The sequence below is a fragment of the Coptis chinensis genome, chromosome 8 (genome assembly GCF_015680905.1).
Source record: "Coptis chinensis isolate HL-2020 chromosome 8, ASM1568090v1, whole genome shotgun sequence".
NCBI classification, from domain to species: Eukaryota; Viridiplantae; Streptophyta; class Magnoliopsida; order Ranunculales; family Ranunculaceae; genus Coptis; species Coptis chinensis.
The window spans coordinates 83,378,940-83,402,821 of NC_141463.1; the positions used below are offsets into that span (position 1 = coordinate 83,378,940).

Consider the following 23,882-nt stretch of genomic DNA (forward strand, 5'->3'; position numbering starts at 1 on the left):
TAGCCTGGAGAGATAGAATATAGAAGATTAAAGTTAGCGGATGAGCCGAAAAATAATTACGACGCCGACGTCAAACGAGTGGTGGTTAGGGCGATTAGGACCTTAAGTCCAATTGAAGCGATCGGCTTGGGCCCAAAAATATCGGCCAAATCGAAAAAAGAAAAAAAAAAAATCTAAACCAACAAGAAAAAGCAAAAAAAATCGCTAAAACCAATTCTCTTCTTCCCCAATTCGCAATACCTAAAACCCTAAGAGAGAGAAACTTAATTCTCCCCAATTTCAGTAATCCAAACCCATAATTCCTCACCCCAATCTTAGAAAAACTAAAATCCAAGCGTGAAGATTCAAATTGAGTGGAATTTGCGTCGTACCGCCGCTGCCGCCGCTGCCGGGTGGGTTTAATGGTTTCAAACAACTAGTTTAAACTCGATGGTGATAGATTGTGATGTATTGATGGAGATATCGAACGGGGGTGTGGTATTTCGGCAAGAAGCTTGTTGAGTAGCTAGTGCATTCGAGCATACCAAGAAAATCAGGGGCAAACAAAAGAGTAGTTCCTCTCCAATCGATAATGTAAACTTGATTTCGACTTGATAGGAGTGTATGGAGGGAATTAATTGAATAGGGGTGTTTGATGTCGGCAGTAGCTCGGTTTGGAGAAGGAGAGCTGCGATTTTGGTGAGGCAGCGAGCTAGGAACGATTGTTGCTGCTGACTTGGTAAGAATTTGGTTATTCATTACAATTTCAAGAGATTTATGTCGATTTATAACTGTATAAGAGTTGATTGAGTAATGATCGAGGGATAAGGAACACCCACCGATTTTATTAATAGAATTAATGTTAATTGAGAAGTGGAGAATGGGTTGTAGTTGAAATTTGACCGGAATTGATAGAATAGGATTGGCGCCGATATGAGGGCCCCGCCATGGTCGAAATAGCCGTAGAGACCGTCGAGTAACAAAGGCGAAATGGCCCGTAGAGCTCGCTAATCCGGTAGTTAGATAAAAAGTTACCCGAAACTAAATTCGTAGTGTCGAGATTCTTCTCGACTTACGTTATATAAGAATTCTCGTTCGTTCGATAACTTCTAATGGTCGACGTATATATATATGATGTGTAGGAGGAAATACGAGGGGATTCGGTTAAGCGAGCTTGATTCTGTTAAGTGGGCTTGAGGAGAACGGAGCTTGCTAAGGTAGGAACCTACATACCAATATATAGTCTGCTTATTTTCATGCATGATTTGAGTTGTTTAAAATGTTAAGAAATAGTTTTCGTATCAACCATGCATGTATATATGATATTCATGTTTTTGCATTGTAGTTTTCCTCGATATGAATTAAGTATATGGATAGCTTTCGCGTGAAATGGTTTTCTGTAAAATCGGGGTAGCGAGGGATTGTTTCTTGGTTAAAAGTGAAAAAAACTGGTTTTGGGGAAAGGTTCGCGTCTCTTGTCTCAGCAAGGAGACAGAGAGATGGATTTTGTAATGCGGGTAAGGATTACCCGGTTGTTTGTAACTAGGTGCGAGGTTCTGGATTGGTCCCGGGATGGTCGTGTTATTTACGATGATTCGCCGTTTGGGAATCATCGGTTGTTATTTACTATGACTGGCCCGTTTGGGAGTCATAGGTTGTTCTGCTCGATTCGGGAAATCCAGGAACTCACACCTATATAATCAACAGTTTTAAAAGAAAAACTAGATATGTAACTAGAGTATTTGAAAATAATCGGTAATACTAGTATATATATATATAGATATTACTATGTTTATCACGAGGAGATTTAGAAAAGGAACTGTGAATTCTATAAAGAAGGAACCGCTGTCGATTTCGAGACGGCAGTCATTTCTAGATTCCAACCAGTAGTGTACACCTTCGAGGTGGTGGGCCACCTTTAAAGGGATGCATCACCGGATGTAGTCCGGGAATTCCTTTTCTACTTTTCTAGATAACCATGCTTGTAGTGTCACCGTATGGTGATTAGCTTGAGTGGGGTTACATGTTACCCTCGATGAGGTTTAGACGCCGAGGAGTGAGAGTTTAGTCCACTCGATGGATGTGATCCCCGATCTGGCGGTCTGCGATCGTCCGAACGGTTGACCACCGTAAGTTAGGTGACAGCCCGTATGGGGTCGTGGGTCACGGGCCCACCCGAGCCCTAAAAGCTTTGGGGATTTTGTGTGTGTACGAACACAACAACGGCATTTCAACTCCCCGCGGTGAAAAATCGAAAAAACAACCGCGCATGGTTCACAATCGGGAAGTATCGAACCGAGATTGCCTCGCGGATCGGGTGAGTACCGCATTCCCTCACCATTCTAATAGGATGCAAATGCCACAATAGTTGTATGATGATTGTGAAAACTCTATTTTATATATCAATGAAGCATGTCAAGAGGATTTCTGCTAGTTAGTGATGTATATATACCTAGTCACAATATTTGAATACTATTATAGAAACCCCGCATGTTTTAAATGTTTTCTATAAGTAAACTATTTATTGGCTATGTGCGCTTTCATCCGGCATAGTTGTTTGCTCATCCTACTTAACATTTCGCACGAGCGATTCTTGCCATGAGGAGGGTTTCCCTAACCCTAGTGATGACTCGGGTATGGTGATTTGGGAGGATTTCCCCATGCTTGACGAGGGCGAGTCAAGTTTATATTTTGGACCGTATAGAGATGACCTAGGTTATTCTTTTGTCAGATATAATGAGCCTAGCTCTTTTCTTTGGATGTATAGAGATAGTTCCTTCTTTTTGTTGTATATATAGAGAGCTAGGTCATTTTGATGTAATAATCGTGATTTGGCAAATCGGTTCTCCTTGTTTTGTAGTTATATCGCCATATCCCTGTAGTAGTTAGAGTTAAGTGTAGTATATATGGTTGTTGGATGTATGTATGGTTGTTGGAAGGGGAATTATAAGATGTCCGTGGTTTATGACAAGTTATGACAGTTTTAGGGTTTACTTAACGCCGATCAAACAAAGGAAACTCAGCCGAAATTTCGGTAGAATCGGGATAGGTGTCTGCCTCGAGATTCATTCCACGTCCTCGGGATGTGTGTTGGGTCTCGGGGCGTGACATTGGTAAAATATTTGGGTAATGATACCAGGCATGAGGTTCGAATTTGGCTAGTATCAATGAGTTACTGATATCATTTAAAATAGGCTAGCAAAAAAAAAAAAAAAAAATGGTAAAAAATTCCCTAAAGATAAAAGATAAATAATATGATCCAAAATGAAGTGAAATAGAACTTGCGCATGGATACACTTTCCACAAATAAAAAACACCCTAAGAGCATCATCAACGCGTTGTGATATTTCATTTTCAATGTGATAGTTGACAATTTTTATAGCAATTTTCGTCACCATCGCGTTGTCAAATGATTGTTTTGATTTTAAGAATTGTCAAAACTGGAGCCAAATTGGTAAAGAATATAGAAATGGTGTGCACGGGACAACTTGACCCGTCCAAGAGTGGGACGGGACTACTTTAGCAGTCCAACATTTTTTTTTTTTAATAAAAAAATTCAAATCTAGAACCAAAATAGAAATGTCTCGCAAGACTGACAATTTGATCCGTTCAGATTTTTTTTTGTTTTTTTTAATAAAAAATTCCGTTGGGGTTTTGGACTGTTGGGGTTTTGGACTGTTGGGCTTTTGTAATTTGGCACGAGACAACTTGTCCCGTCCAAAATTAAAAAGCAAATTTTACCCAAAATGCGTTGGTTCTTCCCTTAGTTTTAGAAATTTTGAACGGCAAAACTGATGAGGTGTCACAACACAAAATGGAAATGCGTTGATGATGCTCTAACAATGCTCCAGGATATACAAATTTGTTAATTATTGAAAAAAAAAAGGATATACAAATTTGTCACCAACATTATTCAGCAATCTGGTTTTTTCAATGCAATCTCATTTTCTCAACCTAAATTTTCAAGAATAAAGATAAGCGACCCACCCCATAAACTTTGACACGGTTATATATAAGCATATACACTGATAAGGTGTTCTGAAGTCTGAACAATAGGACAACTTAGGCAGAGTGCAACATGTCTTACGTACCTCTGACTCCTAAACCACAATTCTATTTCCAAAATGCCCTCACAAAAGTTCTCCATAGACTTCACTCTTCATGGGCTGAAAACGTTATTTCTCGTGTAACCCAAGGCCAAAACCGTAAACTCCAACAACCTCAACAGAAAATAACCGAATTTCAACTGTCCACTGTTCTCAAAAACTGTGGAAGTAATGGAGCTTTACAAGAAGGAAAACAAGCTCATTGCCAAATTTTAAAACTTGGGTTTCAAAAAGACATGGTTTTAATGACAACCCTTGTGGACATGTACTCAAAATGCTTTAGTATTGAAGAATCTAGGCGAGTTTTTGATGAAATGCCTGTGAGAGATACGGTTGCAAGGAATGCAATGATCACTGCGTTGTGTAGGAGTCATTTTACGTTGGAAGCAATCCATTTGTTTCTAAATATGTTTGATAGAGATGTGGCTTCTTGGAATGCGCTTATATCGGGCCTTGCATTGAACTCGGATGGTGCAAAAGCTCTGTTCTTCTTTGAAAAAATGCAAGTAGAGGGAGTTAGAGGGAATGTTATGACAATGGTTAGTGTTCTTTCGGTCTGTGCTGATATGGCTGCATTGGTTAATGGTAAACAAGTTCATGGTTTGGTGATTAAAGATGGATTTGAGCTATATCTTCCCATTGGGAATGCTACACTTGATATGTATGGTAAGAGTGGGCGAATGGAGGATGCGTGTTTATGTTTCAATGAAATGCCATTTAAGAATATAGTTTCTTGGACTTCTTTGATTATGGGGTTTGGGAAACATGGTCTTGGATTGGAGGCTCTCAAAACATTTGATCAGATGAAACTGGAGGGTATAGTACCTAATGGAATCACTTTCTTGGGTGTTATCTTTGCTTGTAGTCATGCAGGACTAGTAGATGAAGGGTGGACGAACTTCAATAGCATGATTAGTATATACTGTATGACACCCACAATGGAGCATTACACGTATGGTAGATCTTCTTATGCTGGGTCAGGTCGTCTCATGGAAGCATTTGAATTCATAGAGACAATGCCAATCGAACCTGATGCAAAGCTTTTGACAGCATTCCTAACACCGTGTTTCTCTTACAAGAATGTAGAGTTAACAAGGAGAGTTGGTGAGAGATTACTTGAGTTGGAACCTAAAGAAGCTGGAGCCTACATATTGTTATCCAATTTCTATGGTCTGGTTGGAGACTTGGAGAATGTTTCAAAAGTTAGAAGGTTGATGGTAGATAGAGGAGTAAGGAAAGAGAAGGCTAGTACATGGATTGAGATCAACAAGACCATCCACACATTTGAGTCGGGAGATCGATCACATCCTCTCCATAAAGACATTTATACCTACTTGAAGGGTTTGATTAAGAAGATGAAAAACATATGGGTACGTACCAAATACTAGTGTGGTCGTGCAGAGTGTGGATGAGCATGCCAAGGAAGAGATACTTCTCAGTCACAGCGAGAAACTTGCCATTGGACTTGGGCTCGTTAGTACACCACCAGGGGCTCAGATCACTATCGCCAAGAATCTTCGAGTGTGTATAGATTGCCATGCCGCAACGGCTTATCTCAAAAATTGAAAGGAGAGAGATTGTGGCAGGATTCAAATCGATTTCATCGATTCAATGATGGAGTTTGTTCTTGTGGTGATCACTGGTGAGGGCTGTGGCGGGCTGTGCTTGGTCTCTAATACTTACTCAACCATGAAACAGGGATACATGAAATAAAGAGGATATCATTACATTACTTTTACAGTGTTGAATCAGGTCTGCTCAAGTTCTCTAAAAGGGAGAGCAACACAAGGATATCAAATTTGAGATCTCACTTGTATCGCAAATCAGGAGATGGTTCTGCAAAATTCTAAAGTTCTATTATCATTATGCAGGAAGCAGAACGGAAGCATTAGTGAGGGGATGCAAAAATGTGTATGCTGTCTTCGTCAAGTTTATACCAGGACTGGTAGCTGCCTCCCATGCTGGAGGCTGGACACAAAAATATGGAAATTGAAATTTTGGTTGTTTGAAATTATATGATCTGCTCTTGGCTTCCAAGATAGGCGTTGATTGGTTCTGCAATGATGTGTTTTGCTGCGAGGTGAAGTGGCATACGGCATGCTTAAATCGCCTTTCCAGTGTTTCATGTAAAGAATTGGAAGCTGTGTTTTATATCGTAGCATTCTGTTATTATGGAATTTTAGTCTGTAGAAGTGGTTTTACATCCCGACCTCAATGAACACTATCGAAGTAGATGTCAACCAACCTCTACATTTGATTTACATACATGTTAATGACTGGCATCGAGTTTGTGTTTATTATGATTCACCTCGAGAAATGAGTTTTTCTTTTTCCAGTATTACATAGGTTTAGACATATCATAATTTAACCTGTTTACGATAACATATCAATAAATCAACACAATTACAGAATTTCACATATTCTCTGTTCATGATGCTACACCACCTTATGATCTTCTTTTTCTTGATATTCAAAAAGGAAAAACGGTGGCCAAGGAAAAGACAGGAAAATTTCCTGTATATTTAGGTACAATAGTAAATGACCAATGGTTCGTCATCTGATGATCTGATCGGTCTTTTCAGGAAATGGCCTTTATTTTGTGTAAGAAAGCTGGGTCACCATCAATTTTTAAGCCTGCTGTTTGTCCACAGCCCCAAACTCATGCTCTTGTTAGAACTTAATTAGATTATGAAATATTGTCTTCATGCTGTCGTCATGCATTCTTCACAGATGCTGCCCAAGGCACATAAGTACCCAATTGTTGGTGCTGTCTCATCTTTCTTGTCAGATTTAGAGAACAATATCAGCATTTCTTGGAAGTTGACCAAATTTAGATAAGTGCTTTTGGGAGTTTCAACGACGAATCCTTTTTCTAACGTATTGGTATTTGGTGGTTAGTTATCTGCAATACCACTATATTCGCTTGATGTTGTTTCCTGGCCTCATTGGTTGAAATGTAACTGTCCTTTGTACATTTACATTATTATCAATGCAACTTGCTCACTTAGCGAAAAGAGAGAAAAAAAGAAAAAGAATAAGGCTATCTAAGATAATTCGTTGCATGAGATTTATTATAAAATCTTACAATGGTCCACACGTTTGTTTCTACTGGACACAACTAAAAATGTAATCTACATGGTTCAGCAAGCCTGCAACCCCTCAACTTCATGAAAGCTAATCAATATCTCCACTTCTGAACTATCCACTCATGATCATCCAAATGTTATAGTGCAGGATGGAGCTGTCAATACTTATACATACACTAGTCTGTTACAGAATGATGAAGGGAATGACAACATTTTGATCACTAGCTACTTTCCTACTGCTATATATTTAGGCAGCGAGCTGAGAACCATTACTACAGTTTCACAACAGAACCTTTATTAAGTCTCTCAGATTAGCACCAATTATACATGGCAGCATATAGTGCTACCCTGCATGTTGATAGAAAAGAATCTGTGCTTGTTAAGCCCCTCACAAGCCACACCCTCAGACCTTATTCTTTCCTTCTCTTCTGTTGACAATGATCCCAATCTTGAGATCCTTTGTCAAACCATTTATGTGTATAGAACTCATAATGAGCTAACCATGGGTGCAGATGGTGAATATGGAAGTTCAGCTTCCGACAATCCCCGCAACCAACTTGATCCAGCATGTCTAATTCAAGAAGCTCTCTCTAAGGTCTTAGTTTACTACTATCCCTTGGCAGGCAAGCTCAAGAGGAACAAGGACGATGGTAAGCTCCAAATAAATTGCACCGGAGAAGGGGTACCATTTTCCGTAGCAATAGCTGATTGCACCCTTAAATCCCTTCACTACTTCGAGGGGATTGACGTTGACCTTGCACAGCACTTTGTTTATGAAGTGTTTGGCGATGAGAACGATGGCAAACACCCCTTGGTGATGCAACTAACCAAATTCTCATGCGGAGGTTTCACAATTGGTATGGGTTTATCACACTCAGTTTGTGATGGATATGGTGCAGCTCAGTTCTTCCAAGCAATGGCTGAGCTCGCTAGTGGAAAGGACGAGTGCACTGTGAAGCCTGTTTGGGAGAGGGAGAGGCTTGTAGGGAGAGCCATTGATGATAAGCTCATACAACTGCCTGTAGGAGAAGGTTCCTTTGCTACTTCGCCATTTTTGCCAACGACGGACTTAGTCCATGAATGCTTCAACTTGGGATGTGATTCTTTGAAAAGACTCAAGATACGTTTAATGAAGGAAAGTGCTGGTGAGGATTTCAGTGAGAATTTCACTACTTTAGAAGTCTTAAGTGCTTATATATGGAGGGCTAGGTTTAAATCTTTAGAGCTGAACCTAGATGGACAAACTGATTTAGTTGTGACTATGGGTATAAGACAGCTCTTAGACCCACCTTTGCCTGACGGTTACTATGGAAATGCTTTTGTACCATCAAAGGTAGTTTTGAAGGGAAGGGACCTGATAGAAAGCCCACTCTCTTGGGTTGTGCGGTTGATTAAAGATAGTAAGAGAAAGTCTTCTAAAACTGAATACATTAATTCATGGCTGGGGATTTTGGAGAGTATCAACCATCAGAGACCAAAATTAGAAGCCAATGGTGCGTCAATGGTGTTAACTGATTGGAGGCAATTGGGTCTGTTTGAACAAGTAGATTTTGGGTGGAAGGAAGCAGTGAATGTGATACCAGTGCCATGGAAGATATTTGGGTATTTAGATCTTTGTATCTTCCTTCCTCCATGCAAACTTAATTCCTCCATGAAAGGTGGGCTTAGAGTTCTTGTTTGCCTCCCAAAAGCTGCCATGATCAAGTTTAAGGGGGAGATGGATGCTCTTCATCTTGAGAATGAATTATGATTTAACATCTTTAAGTAGTACTGTAGACTTGTCTGTTAGAAAGCAGGAAATTGATTTGGGTTGAATATTATTTTATGGTACTTTACTACTTTATAGTTTATATTGTTGGAATGATTCTCAGTGACTGAACAACTATCCGTTTAAGATATAGCCAGTAAGAATTGAAGTTCATCCCGAGTTCCTGACTACTAATCATCTTTAGACAATGTAAAGATATCCTCGGAACAAGCTTATTGATGTTCACGAGATTGCCAATATGAACAGAGTCGATGCAGATGTAGAGCTTAATAAGTAACAATTCAGATTTGAATTGAAAACGATTCCATTCTATTTCAAAAAGATAATTGTCTTGGTTACAGACAGTGAGACAGACATACAGTAGATAAAATTGAGATTCACAATAATGTGCACCACTAGCAACAGAAAAACCTGAAAAAGCTAACAAGAAAAAGTAGGATGACTGAGGATGTCTTAAAACTTTCTAAATGTAAGATTGAGGCGACCTGGACGTAGGTTTGCTTTCTCAGCTAGGACTTTAGGAGCCGAATCTGGGATAATTGATGGCACCCCGTGAAAAAATAAGTCTAGACTTTCCACCAAATATTACAACATCGCCAGACTTCAGTTCAACTTTCTTTGCCTGTTCAGGATCTCTGTCATCGCCATACAAAAATTCGCAGAATCTCCGATGGAGAAGGAGACAACAGGTAAGCCTTTATCAATACTTTCAGCCTTCGCCTCTATCCTGCTTAAGGTTGAGAAAGAAAATCTAGGAAGTTATTAAAAACAATTTTCAGTAAACCATAGAACAATAACAACAACAACTATCGATCCACAAATCGACAGAACATCCTGAAAAGAAATTACAATATGTTTGAGTTCTTGAAAAGCATGTGAACCACCACAAGGGAGATGAAAACTTTAAGGGATTACTAACTACTCAATTATTCGAAACTCAACTCTAAAAGCTCATGTTGCCACCAATTTTTATCATAAATTCGAGCAATAATCTATAAATAAAAATGGTGATGATGTCACATCATCTTCAAGTGCATACATTGCCACAGAGGATTGAGGCATGACTTCTAGTCATCTCCAAATGGTCTTATATGAACAACATATTTAATTTACCATGAGATAAGGAGATAAATTTACTGGCATGACCAATACTCTCCAACTGTATATTATATAACAACCCACAAAGTAAAATCACTCGACATAAGATTCAGCAAACAGAATATGTAAAGTAATAGTTCAAAGTTGCACAAAGCTGCAAAATAGTCCAGGAAGAAACTTTGGGTAAATCGTGTAAACTGATTATCAACGATGATCAATAGTTGTTAAAAAGTATGGATTTCTGAATAGTTCGAGAAGAAATTTAATGTAGGCAAGCTATAAATAATAATCGACAGATAACTGAAATACTTCCAAATGAAAAATCTAGGCGCACTGAAGCTATTATACAAATACAACAAATTGAATAGGAACGTGCAAAAGTCAAACAAGTTAGCTGGATATTCCAAGTAAATAAAAGATAAAGTTTGGCTACGAACCTGATGAAGACCAAGTTTCCCACTATTTGTGTAAAAATTGACGATACAAATGTCTGGTTCCATACAAGGGACCACCTCATGTGGATTCTTTACACCTGAATCTCGCATTTTAGCATGGGAAGCTAGAATCGCATCACTAACCATCTCTTTCAATTCAGCTGGGATAATAGGAGGCTTGAAACCATCAGACCTAATATCGCCATAAGATCTTTGCTCTGGATCCCAATCCTTACCAAGGCACATCATATGCAAACGCAGCTTTGCTCCATCATTGTAACCAGGTTGATAAAAACCATCTTCACCCCCAAGTTGTTCACATGTTTTGATAATTTTGATCTACATATAGAATATAATCAGAGTTCCGTCAGCAGAATGCTTAACTGCACAAAATGTTACCTACTCAATGACCCAACTACAGGAGATTAACAAATGTGATTTTGAGAGGCAAAATTCACTAAGATAAACATTGTAACGTATATCACGTTTACCAGAAGACCAATCTTAAAGTATTTAGTTTCTATGGGCAAAAGTAGTTACTCTCATTTCCTAAAATGCTAGGGAATAACTAGTAAAGATTGGTGAGAAAGAATACCTGGTCAGCAGGTGAAATGTAATTCTTCAAAAGTACCATTCCAGGCCTCAGAATAGTTTTTCGAGGATCGTTATTAATTGACCTCTCAATTTCCCCACGCTTTTGCCTGTTACTTACAAATAGAGAAGGTTTTAGTACAGGAGGTCCATGTGGCTTCACACATATATGGAATGGTGGAATGGTCTTGGTGCCAGTATGCTCTGGACTATGCTGGCCATCTTCCCTCTTTGGTGACATTTTCCTCTTTGGTGACATCTTCACAGAAGCACGGCCCTTCTGCTGAATCACCCGGTCTGGACTTTTAGCGCGGGAAGTCATGCCCTTACCGCGAGACGCATTCTGATAATGCCGCCTTGGGTCGCTGGAATAATCAACTACTTTCATCTCATGGGGATTTTTCGACCTATTGCTCTCTACATCCCACTGTGAACTTCGACTCTCCTGTGGTCTTCCAATTTGGGGAGAATGATCCTGTTGACGAAAACAATTTTCGTAAATAGAAACTTGTAAAGTTACTTTAAAGCTCCAGCATTCACAGTTACTTGTATGTTATTTCGTCATCGTTTTGTGTTCGACCATATTACACACTTTAGCAATAAATATCCAGAAAAATAGTAGTGTCACGGGTGAATAAATTACAAACACTTCCAACATCTAAATGAGTTATTAAATTCATACCCATCATCTATTACGATGAAAAAGTCATGAAGTAACAAGATTTAACTCTCATATATCATAACAAGATACTAATTTATCAAATTGAACTTACTTGAATAGGAAGATTGGGAGAATCATGATTACTGCTGGAAGAAGGAGAGGTTTGAAGAACATTCGGGAAGCACCCACGGCTTCTACCTCGATTCATAATAAAAGTAGAACAAGGTTTCGAGGAAGAGATTAAAGAGAGGGAAGAAGAGATTGTTTTGGGAAAGAAGAATTGTTTCATGAGAGAAATGAGAGGTGGGTTTATATTGAAAAATTAAAAAACAGAGGAAAGTAAAGGGAAAGTGAAAAAGAAAAAGAAAAAGAAAAAATTCTTCTTGGGAATTTAATGAATTGAGTGGAAATTTGTGCTGTCACTGACTGCCTTGTTTCCCAAGTATCTATTTATCTTCTTGTTAAGCTTAAGAGTCCAAAACCCGTTTCATTTTCACCTCATAGGAATTTAATAGTTGGAGTGGTCCAATGGACCTAGACTCCACGTAGGTGCTCTCCTCTCTCTACATTTGCACGTTACCAAATGGAGTTAGTAGATCTTTACTCGCCCGTCGCATTATGGATCTCGATTTTGCCAACTTTCTTAGTGTATCCATCCATCTTTATTTTCGATTGGTCAATCTCGTTTTACTATAGAATCGAAAACTAGCGTTGAAACATGTTGAAGAAATCTGTTGTTGTATTGATTTAAAGTGGACGATGAATGGAGGGTACCGCTCCAGATATGACCAAATTGGTGAAGACATTTTTATGTTATGGTCAGGGAGCAGATATTGTCGAGTCCTTCTCCTTGAATACTTGGACCAATTATATCTCACTAACCAGTTTACAACAACAAAAAAGACCACAAAAAAAATTGAAGTGAAAGTTGGACATTACATGATTACACCACAAAAAAGACAAATTCTTCACTAACATTTATTAAAAAAAAAAAAACTCCCAAAAAAAAAGTTACAATTATGGTTTCATTGGCTATTTATTATTAATTTTGGTTTGTAATAAAGATGCAATTTGTAATTGAGTTTACGTTTATAAACTATATAAAAGTTATTATAATAAAAATTAAAGAGTTTTTCCTCTTGATAGATATTAATGTTGGCCAGATGAAAGAGATGGAAGTGAATACATAGGAGGGAAAGTACCAAATTTCTTTGTGGTTTTTGTTTTTGTGAAAAGAAATAAAAATTGAAAGATGGTAAGCTCCAAATAAATTGCACCGGAGAAGGGGTACCATTTTCCGTACCCTTAAATCCCTTCACTACTTTGAGGGGATTGACGTTGACCTTGAACAACACTTTGTTTATGAAGTGTTTGGTGATGAGAACGATGGCAAACACCCCTTGGTGATGCAACTAACCAAATTCTCATGTGGAGGTTTCGCAATAATTAGTACGGGTTTATCACACTCAGTCTGTGATGGATATGGTGCAGCTTAGTTCTTCCAAGCAATGGCTGGGTTTGCTAGTGGAAAGGATGAGTGCACTGTGGAGCCTGTTTGGGAGAGGGAGAGCTGTTTAGTGGTATGTTAGGAGAGGTATTCCCAAAATCAGTATACAAGAAAAAAAAAATCAATTATTTTTCAATATTCAAGTTTCAATATTTTTAATAAGAAGAGACCAACAAATAAGTTTGAAGTTATTCTGTCTTGATTCATAGGCATGTCCCCATCTGTATGAAATAGCACGTTTCCGCTGGTGTTTGTTGATCTAGTCTTATTTTTCTCTTGATGAACTCTTTTTGGAAGCTCTTTGGTTGACAGGACTCAGGTTTATTTGTCTTTTATTCTTTTTAGTGGTATTGTTTCTTTGAGTTGGAGATTTTCTTTTCCGGCGAGCAAATCTGATTCTATTCTTTTATGCTCTTGGGTTCATTGTTCATTGCACTGTTCACAATACTATTCACTGAATTATTGTTCACGGACACTATTGACCACCACTATTTACAACACTATTCACAGTTATTGTTCACTGCTGATTTGCTTATATGATATCCCCTTTCTCTTGATGCACTCTATTTGGAAGCTTTTTGGCTGAAAAACTCACGATTTCGATGATTTGGTTATGTATATTTCCGCATCCAAGTGTTTGTTAGAATGCCCAACTATGCTTTGTGGTAGTTTTCCACTTCCTCTGAGTATCTCTTGCTTTGTTTTTCGGTATTTGTTAATTCTTATACGTTATGAGAATATGGCTATTGGTGAATACAATATTGTCCTTTGACGTGGGGACATGTCTTGACGTGGGCATTGGTTGATCTTTGTTCGTATAATTTCGTCTTTGATTTTTTTTGAAGTGGGTATTGGTTGGTCAAGTTGTATCACTTTGGGGATGATCAGTTTATTTATTGTGTTGGTATTTGGTTTCCTCTATTTCAAGTTCAAGTCGGAATAGACAAGCCTTTGTATGTTCTAACTCCGCCTTGTATATTCCAACTTTAGGGGGAGAATATGGAGATATGAGGACACTGAGTAGTATATGAGGGGGATTATGAGGCAAAGAGAATATGGAGACGTCATGAGGGCGTGCGCCCCTCATACATGGCATATCCAAGGCATGCGCCCCTTTTGCATCTCAACAATATGAGCAATAACATCCCTACTATTCAGTACGTATTCATCTTTCAGTAGGTAGCAGTCAAGCCTAAACGACACTCCTCAGTATCCAGGTAGCAGTCAAGCCTAAACTACACTCATCAGTATTCAGGTAGCAGTCAAGCCTAAATTGCACTCATCAGTATTCAGGTAGCAATCAAGCTTAAAGTGATAGGGTTATATACTAAAAGCATTACTTTTGTATTAACTCTAATTCTTTATATTTTGAATGAGAATCATATGGGCAAATGTTATGCATATTATATATATTAGTTATATGCATGTGTTTAATACTTTATGTTCTAGATGATATAGTGTGAACACACAGAAGATCATATCATCAGCACCTTATAAAGTATAAGTAATCGTTCACAACCTAGATGGATTTGGACAAACCATTAGTACGGTTGTAGTATAATCTGGTATTAGTCTATTTTGACTATAGGATTACACTAGTACACTTTGTGTGTATTGAACAGGACCAAGTGAGGTTGTTTCTCCTTATACTGACTATATAAGAGAACAAACGCCTCTGTTATTATGGATGCTTGTCCTCCTAATCCGGATATAATAACGGGCATTTACATGCATTGTACATTGCTTTAAATCATCAATGAGTGAGATTCATTTGTGAATCAACAAACTCGATGGACTGGGTAATGATATTGTATGTAAGGTGTGCTGTTGATTATAGAAGGAATCGTAATCCGCAAAAGTCGGGTTGATGATGTCCCCGAGGAGCTCAAAAGATTGTCATGTAAACCCCGCGGTGGATTTATTCGACATGACAATGAGGTTGAGTGGTACTACTCAAGGACATAAGAAGTTGATTAATGTAGTTGTCGATGAACTTGACTTAATCAACGGACATTCGATATCTTAAACACGGGGAGATCAACGAGCATATAATATGGAGCCCATAAACGCTGACACATAATTTGGGATTAGGGCGGTAGTGCAACAATGACCTTTATTGGAATAAGTCATTTGTTGACGGACTTGGGCCGTGTATTCTGGGCGAACATGGAAAGCCCAATCCCGTCAGGAGGCCCAACCCTAATTTCTCCTCATGGTCCCTGTTGTAGCCTATAAATAGAATACTTTCTTTCTGGCCGAAATTCACTATTCACTGGTTCTGAAAAAGAGGCAAGAAAAGAAGATCTGAATTCGTTTATGATCTTGAGAGAAAGAAGGGGGTAGGTAGATCGTTGTCCACACAACGTCTAATCTATTCTAAAGGAATACAACAGAAGATCAAGAGGTTGATTTCAGATTTCATAAAGCTTGGATTCTCAGAGTTATCTAAATCGGATTCAAAGGTATGTTTTCCAATCACAAATCCTGGACACCCATTAATTCTGCTGCGCGTGGTGTTCGCAGTTTATAGAAATATTCGTTCTGAAATAACGGTTCCTACATAAAGTGCACTCCTTAGTATTCAAGTAGCAGTCATGCCTAAACTGCACTCATGTTTCCAGGTAGCAGTAAAGCCTAAACTGCACTCTTCAGTATCTAGATAGCAGTCAAGCCTAAACTACACTCTTCAGTATCTAGGTAGCAGTCAAGCCTTAACTGCACTCTTTTGTATTTGGGAGTACCCAGGACAGTATTTTGTTGACTTCAACAGTGATATTGATAGTAGCAGCCAAGAAACACACATCAAATTAGTGTTATTGTTTGCAATTTGTATTGTGACAGCCATAACAACAAATGGAGTGAGCAGCAGGCAAACAGCGCGCCACTAAACATGTGTTATGGTTACCGTTTGTGACTATGGTACAACTTAAGTATTCAAGTTAGGCCATTACCTAAAGTCCTAAACTGACGACAATTTCACTTTCTAGAACGTCTCAACAGTTGTTCGAGTTCTTCAACTAAAGACAGTTCTATGCGAAAGGGGGAGCAATATTCTAATCTTTATTTCTATCATCCAAGCTGTAATATGCATAGTTTGCGTAATTACAGCTTGAGGGGGAGTGTTGAAGTATTTGAAGTATGAGGGCATGCGCCCCTTATTTGCTCCTTACATAAGGGCGGGCACCCCTATATATTGTTGACGTATGCAATGTAAAGTCCCACGTTTCTATAAGTGTGGACTATCAGTTTGGTATGCCAATTAATTTAATCTTTTATATTCTTATGTATTGGGGTACCTTAACACCCATAGTAGGTTAAGCATATATATGAAACTCTGGGTAGAGTATGAGAATAACTTTAATTAAGCCTATTTTCTCCTGCTTCCATTCTTCTTTTTATTGGTTTCCCCCATTATAACAATATCACAATTCTTCTAGTATCACCACTAACAATAAGCTCATACAACCGCCTATAGGTGAAGGGTCCTTTGCTACTTCGCCATTTTTGCCAATGAAGGACTCAGTCCATAAATGCTTCAACTTGGGAAGTGATTCTTTGAAAAGACTCAAGATACGTTTAATGAAGGAAAGTGCTAGTGAGGATTTCAGTGAGAATTTCACTACTTTAGAAGTCTTAAGTGCTTATATATGGAGGGCTAGGTTTAAATCTTTACAGTTGATCCTAGATAGACAAACTGATTTAGTTATGACTATCTATGGATACAAGTGTTAAATTTCATGTTGATGGTGATACTAGGAGAGTTGTGACATTGTTGTAATGAGTGAAACCAAGAAGAATAAAAATTGAGAAGAATAGATGTTTGAATAATTGGGTTAGAAAGAATTGTGTTACTCTATCCAGAGTTACATATTTATATTTAACCTATCTTGGGTGTGAAATTACCCAATGCATGAGAATAGTAAATACAAGATACGGATGAATTATAGAAACATGGGACTTACATACGTCAACTATATATGGGGGGAGCACACCCTCATACTCCAACAATAAAACAGCTCTTAGACACATCTTTGCCTAACGGTTACTATGGAAATGCTTTTGTACCATCAATGGTAGTTTTGGAGGGAAGGGACCTGATAGAAAGGCCACTCTCTAGGGTTGTGCGGTTGATTAAAGATAGTAAGAGATAGTCTTCTAAAACTGAATACATTAATTCATGGCTGGGGATTTTGGAGAGTATCAACCATCACAGACCAAAATTAGAAGCCAAGGGTGCGTCAATGGTGTTAACTGATTGGAAACAATTGGGTCTGTCTGAACACGCAGATTTTGGGTGGAAGGAAGCAGTGAATGTGATACCAGTGCCATGGAAGATATTTGGGTATTTAGATCTTTGTATCTTCCTTCCTCCATGAAAGGTGGGCATGGAGATCTTGTTTGCCTCCCAAAAGCTGCAATGACCAAGTTTAAAGGAGAGATGGATGCTCTTCATCTTGAGAATGATATGAATTATGATTTCACATCTTTAAGTAGTACTGTAGACTTGTCTGTTAGAAAGTAAGAAATGGATTTGGGTTGAATATTATTTTATGGTACTTTACTACTTTATAGTTTATATTGTTGGAATGATTCTCAGTGACTGAACAACTTTCCGTTCAAGATATACGCAGTAAGAATCAAAGTTGATCCCGAGTTCCTGACTACTAAATCATCTTTAGACAATGTAAAGATATCCTCGGAACACGCTTATTGTTCACGAGATTGCTAATATGAACAGAGTCAATGCAGATGTAGAGGTTAATAAGTAACAATTCAGATTTGAATTGAAAACGATTCCATTCCATTCCATTTCAAAGATGATCGTCTTGGTTACAGACAGACATACAGTAGATAAAGTTGAGATCCATTTAGTAGCAATAATGTGCACCACTAGCAACAAAAAAACCTGAAAAAGCTAACAAGAAAAAGTAGGATGACTGTGAGGATGTCTTAAAACTTTCTAAATGTAAGATTGAGGCGACCTGGACGTAGGTTTGCTTCCTCAGCTAGGAATTTAGGAGCTGAATCTGGGATAATTGATGGCACCCCGTGAAAAATAAGTCTAGACTTTCCACCATATATTACAACATCGCCAGACTTCAGTACAACTTTCTTTGCCTGCTCAGGATCTCTGTTATCACCATACAAAAATTCGGCAGAATTTCCAATGGAGAAGGAGACAACAGGTAAGCCTTTCCCAATACTTTCAGCGCTCTCGTCTCTATCCTGCTTAAGGTTGACAAAGCAAATCTAGGAAGTTATTAAAAGAAATTTTCAGTAAACCACAGAACAATAACAATAACTATCTATCCACAAATCGACGGAACATCCTGAAAAGAAATTACAATATGTTCCGAGTTCTTGAAAAGCATGCGAACCACCCCAAGGAAGATGAAAACTTTAAGGGATTACTAACTACTCAATTATTCCTAGTGCAACTCTAAAAGCTCACCGAAATTTATCATAAATTCGAGCAATAATCTATAAAAAAAAATGGTGATGATGTCACAACATCTTCAAGTGCATACATTGCCACAGGATTGAGGCATGACTTCTAGTCATCTCCAAATGGTCTTATATGAACAACATATTTAATTTACAATGAGACAACGAGATAAACTCACTGGCATGACCAATACTCTCCAACTGTATATATATAACAACCCACAAGGTAAAATTCACGACATAAGAATAAGCAAACAGAATATGTAAAGTAATAGTACAAAGTTCCACAAATCTGCAAAATAGTCCAGGAAGAAACTTTGGGTAAATCATGTAAATTGACTATCAACGGTGATCATTAGTTGTTAAAATGTATAGATTTCTGAATAGTCCGAGAAGAAATTTAATGTAGGCAAGCTATAAATAATAATTAACAGATAACTGACATATTTCCAAATGAAAAATCTAGGCGCACTGAAGCTATTATACAAACACAACAAATAAGAATAGAAACGTGCAAAAGTCAAACAAGCTAGCTGGATATTCTGAGTAAATAAAAGATACAGTTTGGCTACGAACCTGATGAAGACCAAGTTTCCCACTATTAGAGTAAAACTTGACAATACAAATGTCTGGTTCCATACAAGGGACCGCCTCATGTGGATTCTTTACACCTAAATCTCGCATTTTAGCATGGGAAGCTAGAATCGCATCACTAACCATCTCTTTCAATTCAGCTGGGATAATAGGAGGTTTGAAACCATCAGACCTAATATCTCCATAAGATCTTTGCTCTGGATCCCAATCCTTACCAAGGCACATCATATGCAAACGCAGCTTTGCTCCATTATTGTAAACGGGTTGATAAAAACCATCTTCACCCCCAAGTTGTTCACATGTTTTGATAATTTTGATCTACATATAGAATATAATCAGAGTTCCGTCAGCAGAATGCTTGACTGCACAAATTGTTACCAACTCAATGACCCAACTACAGGAGATTAACAAATGTGATTTTGAAAGGCAAAATTCACCAAGATAAACATTGTAACGTATATCGCACTTACCAGAAGACCCATCTTAAAGTATTTAGTTTCTATGGGCAAAAATAGTTACTCTTCATTTCCTAAAATGCTAGGGTATAACTCGTAAAGATTGGCGAGAAAGAATACCTGATCAGCATGTGAAATGTAATTTTTCAAAAGTACCATCCCAGGCCTCAGAATAGTTTTTCGAGGATCGTTGATTGACCTCTCAATTTCCCTACACTTTTGCGCTTTACTTTCAAGTAGTAGATAACTTTTTAGTACAGCAGTTCCATGCTGCTTCACACATATATGGAATGGTGGAATGGTATTGGTGTCAGTGTGCTCTGGACTATGCTGGCCATCTTCCCTCTTTGGTGACATTTTCCTCTTTGGTGACATCTTCACAGAAGTACGGCCCTTCTGCTGAATCACCCAGCGGTCTGGAATTTTAGCGCGGGAAGTCATGCCCTTACCGCGAGACGCATTCTGAAAATGCTGCCTTGGGTCACTGGAATAATCAACTATTTTCATCTCATGGGGATTTTTCGACCTACTGCTCTCTACATCCCACTGTGAACTTCGACTCTCCTGTTGTCTTCCAATTTGGGATGGCATGTCCCTACCAATAGTCAATTCCGAAAAATGATCCTGTTGACGAAAACAATTTTCGTAATTAGAAACTTGTAAAGTTACTTTAAAGCTCCAGCATTCACAGTTACTTGTATGTTATTTCCTCATCGTTTTGTGTTCGACTGTACTACACACTTTAGCAATAAATATCCAGAAAAATATTAGTGTCACGGGTGAAAAAGTATCAGAACAAGATACTAGTTTACCAAATTGAACATATAAAAAATGGAGAAAAAAGGAAGGAAATTACTTGAATAGGATGATTAGGAGAATCATGATTAGAGTTGGAATAAGGAGAGGTTTGAAGAACATTAGGGAACCACCCACGGCTTCTAACTCGATTCATAACGAAACAAGAACAAGGTTTTCAAGAAGAGATTAAAGCGCGGGAAGAGGATGAGAATGTTTTGGGAAAGAAGAATTGTTTCATGAGAGAAATGAGGTGATGCCGTGGTGGTTTATATTGAAAAAAAGAGGAAAGTAAAGGGAAAGTGAAAAAGAAAAAGAAAACATTCTTGGGAATTTAAACGGCCTCTAATGAATTCAGTGGAAATTTGTGCTTTCACTGACTGCTTGTTTCCCAAGTATCCTTTTATCTTCTTGTTAGTTAATACTTGAGACTTAATATAGAACCAATTATGAACATTTTATGAACTCACTGGCCATACGTTATCACCCTCCACTTGTTGGACCTAGTCACCGAGACAAGAAAAATGTATCAATTAGATGAAGTATCAAACGATAATGTAGCGATTAGATCAAGGACTGATAATATCAAAGACAACCTAGCCATTGCAACTCGTAAAATTATGACAAATTTCGTATGTGTTGATCACTGATTTTAACAAAAGGTTTTCATGGCGTTGTGGTACTCATTTTCCCTGAAAACATGTGGCCGATAGGGCATTGGAGCAGGAACTTAAGGAAAGTGTAGCCATTCCAATTCTTAAAAGTTTGACTTCTTTGATCTGATAACATGTTTCATGGTAGCATTATGGCACACATTTTCCCTGAAAATATGTTTCCATTCAAGTTTAAGATGAATGATGTACTCTGGAAATTACATTTTGCTGTTGCTTTTTGGTACTTTTGGAGTTTTGGACAAAGAATTAGTGGCTGGGCCAAGTGAACGAGACATGTAACTTCCTGGCTATATTATGGCATGACATTAACTCACATAAAAATCATAATTCTACCTTATTATTGCAAAAAATGGTAAGACTATTAGTTTTTCTTTCATATAAATAGAAGGACAATTGAACTTCATCGACTTTAGCTAGAGATTCTTTAGTGGTTGCGCGTAGCTTTCATCGGGGTATTTTGATTATACAAGATGACTGTTTTTTCTTATCACAATTACTTAATACGTACTTCTATGCTATCAATGCAAAAAATGGTAGGAGAGGTGGTTTTTTTCTTTTCTAAGAGTAGGAGGAGAAATTAACTTCACCTTACTATAGCTACAGAGATTGTTTACGCGTTGTTGCATATAGCTTTCATTGGTGTCTGCCTGGTTTTTGTTTATTTTGATTATAAAAGATGCCTTTATTTTCTTTTCATATTTACATTCAGTAATATGGTAATATCATACTTCAACAGCAGTAAATGAGGGACCTATATAAGAGTGATGTGTTTCAGAATTCTCTCCATCCCCACATCTCTACTCTACAGCACCATATGGCTTCTTTCAATCTCTTCCACCCTGCGTTATGTTTCTCTTACCTTATGTTGTTCACCTTCTTCACCTTTGTGTCAGCTAATGCTCACAATAATGTCTCTGCTCTCAACTTTGTGTCACCTGCTGCTGATAGTAATGTCTATGCTCCCACTTATGTGTCTTCTGATGCTTACAAAAATCTCTCTGATCCTACCAAGTATTATGAACCCTTGCACCCTCACCTAGTTCTTTTGACTACTATATCTTTGCTCTTCAATGGGGGGTCAGTGTATGTAACGCAGCAGGAAGCCAGGAACACATTGCCTTGGAAAGGACCGTGGACAACCCATGTTTTCGATCCACGGTCTATGGCCCTCCGTGCTTAAAGGAAAACAGCCTTCTAAGTTCTAACTGTGCCCCAAGGGATATATTTGATCCTACGCGGGTACAGCTATTTATTTGTTAATGAATTTGATGAAGTACATTTTACTAGTACAAATGCTAACCATTTTCTTGTACAGGTTAAAGGTTTGCAGGACAGGTTGAATGCCGCCTGGCCTGACGTACAAAATCTTAACAATGCCAAATTTTGGGGCGAGCAGTGGAAGAAACATGGGACTTGTTCTGGGCTAAAGCAACATGAATTCTTTGAAAAAGCTTTGGATTTGTTTGATGCGATTGACTTTATTCAACGTGTACGTGCACTTAAAGATGTGTTGGGGGGAACATACAACTTACAGTCTATGATGAATGCTTACGATCTAACTTAAAAAGTGAAACCACGTATTTTGTGCAATACCAACTCAGTCGGCAAGCAGCAGATACAAGAGTTCCAACTGAAAATAAGTACGAATGCCAAGGATGAATTAACGATAAACAATGATGAACTCAAGAATTGTCCCAAGCCGGATGCTGATCTCCCACTTTGAAGTGTGGATAATGATTTAGTGAACTGTGTATCAAATTATAGTTTATACACTTATGCATGCAAGCTGATGTTTGATGTGGCGATGATAATTATAATAAAAGAACTGTTATGAGGTGTTTTACAATTGGCAAGTTTCTTTCACTCAATTTCTAATTGGAATGTTACTTGGCTTTCTGAAGAATCTTATAGTACACGCTGAACTAGTACCTCCCTCCAAGAGTCAGTCTCCACGGCACCTAAAACACCTTATATAGACACCTCTGAAGGGGTTTTCTTATCAATAAACATCTTGAGCTGATAGCCAGAGTTCAAGGACCTTGGCATGCCCGCCAGCATTTAAAACAGGCTTGCCATTGAAAAAAAGGAACCTTGGCATACAGTTTAGCCCTCGTAGGTAAAACTAGGCAACAAATTTGGAGTACAACAAACTTACTCAAATTCACCCACGCCAAAATGTAAGCAGCCATCATGATGCTTTAGCAACTTTTGCCCCCCAAATCAAGATTGTTTAAGACCGGACTCAAATCATTAGTCAGGCTCCAAGTACCTACCAAGTGACTACAATAGTAATCAAAGATGAAAAAATAAACAGAGGTACTTGGATGGTGCATCGGCAACTTGTGTAGACAGATGACCAATAATATTTACTACGCCATCGATTGCAACGTTACTTTCAAAAGCACACGAAGATGGAAAACGAAACAAACAGTATCAAAGGGTAAGCTGGTATCTTGGGTCATATCTTAGTATGGCACCCTTCGTCTATTCCGCCTGCTTTGCAAGCTACTCATCCACTCCCTTTACTTGTCTCTGAGTCATTTCATCTATTGCATCTCGTCTGCCTTCATCGTAATTTATTTTGGGTGGGAAAAAAACTTTAAAACATTATTCCAACCATATTCATATCTGACAGCCAAATATGAAACAGGGATATGTCAGTATTCTCTGGAAACCCAGCTGTCAGTGG

The 23,882-nt window shown here is 38.2% G+C and overlaps 3 protein-coding genes and 2 pseudogenes across 4 annotated transcripts; 3 read left to right on the plus strand and 2 right to left on the minus strand.

The window, feature by feature from the left end:
• The first annotated feature begins 4,032 nt into the window (after positions 1–4,032).
• On the plus strand, positions 4,033–6,416 carry LOC147483586 (pentatricopeptide repeat-containing protein ELI1, chloroplastic pseudogene; annotated as a pseudogene).
• Positions 6,417–7,227: 811 nt separating this feature from the next.
• LOC147483587 (tetrahydroanabasine acetyltransferase-like) lies at positions 7,228–9,094 on the plus strand. The gene has a single exon (XM_086578193.1). The coding sequence runs from the start codon at positions 7,524–7,526 to the stop codon at positions 8,919–8,921; it is 1,398 nt and encodes a 465-aa protein (XP_086434319.1). The 5' UTR covers positions 7,228–7,523; the 3' UTR covers positions 8,922–9,094.
• Positions 9,095–9,225: 131 nt separating this feature from the next.
• LOC147483588 (DNA N(6)-methyladenine demethylase ALKBH1C-like) lies at positions 9,226–12,220 on the minus strand. The gene is given in 6 exon segments (XM_086578194.1): positions 9,226–9,497; positions 9,499–9,599; positions 9,602–9,661; positions 10,468–10,810; positions 11,067–11,537; positions 11,836–12,220. Coding segments are annotated over 6 exon segments (1,257 nt in total). The 5' UTR covers positions 12,013–12,220; the 3' UTR covers positions 9,226–9,392.
• A 675-nt stretch (positions 12,221–12,895) lies between these two features.
• On the plus strand, positions 12,896–17,794 carry LOC147483589 (tetrahydroanabasine acetyltransferase-like; annotated as a pseudogene). The gene is made up of 4 exons (XR_015205524.1): positions 12,896–12,901; positions 13,052–13,303; positions 16,747–16,945; positions 17,236–17,794. The product of XR_015205524.1 is annotated as a tetrahydroanabasine acetyltransferase-like (transcript).
• A 188-nt stretch (positions 17,795–17,982) lies between these two features.
• LOC147483590 (DNA N(6)-methyladenine demethylase ALKBH1C-like) lies at positions 17,983–20,802 on the minus strand. The gene is made up of 4 exons (XM_086577334.1): positions 20,581–20,802; positions 19,845–20,348; positions 19,252–19,587; positions 17,983–18,456 (listed from the first exon to the last, which is right to left on the minus strand). The coding sequence occupies exons 1-4, from the start codon at positions 20,674–20,676 to the stop codon at positions 18,181–18,183; spliced, it is 1,212 nt and encodes a 403-aa protein (XP_086433460.1). The 5' UTR covers positions 20,677–20,802; the 3' UTR covers positions 17,983–18,180.
• Between the last annotated feature and the right edge of the window lie 3,080 nt (positions 20,803–23,882).

Bases quoted from the DNA above. Each gene is read 5' to 3' on its own strand.
- LOC147483590 (XM_086577334.1), bottom strand. From the start codon at position 20,676: ATGAATCGAGTTAGAAGCCGTGGGTGGTTCCCTAATGTTCTTCAAACC. The intron at 20,349-20,580 runs GTAATTTCCTTC...TTTCGTCAACAG, and splicing joins CTCCTAATCATCCTATTCAA to GATCATTTTTCGGAATTGAC. The intron at 18,457-19,251 runs GTTCGTAGCCAA...AACCTTAAGCAG, and splicing joins GGAAACTTGGTCTTCATCAG to GATAGAGACGAGAGCGCTGA.
- LOC147483587 (XM_086578193.1), top strand. From the start codon at position 7,524: ATGTTGATAGAAAAGAATCTGTGCTTGTTAAGCCCCTCACAAGCCACA.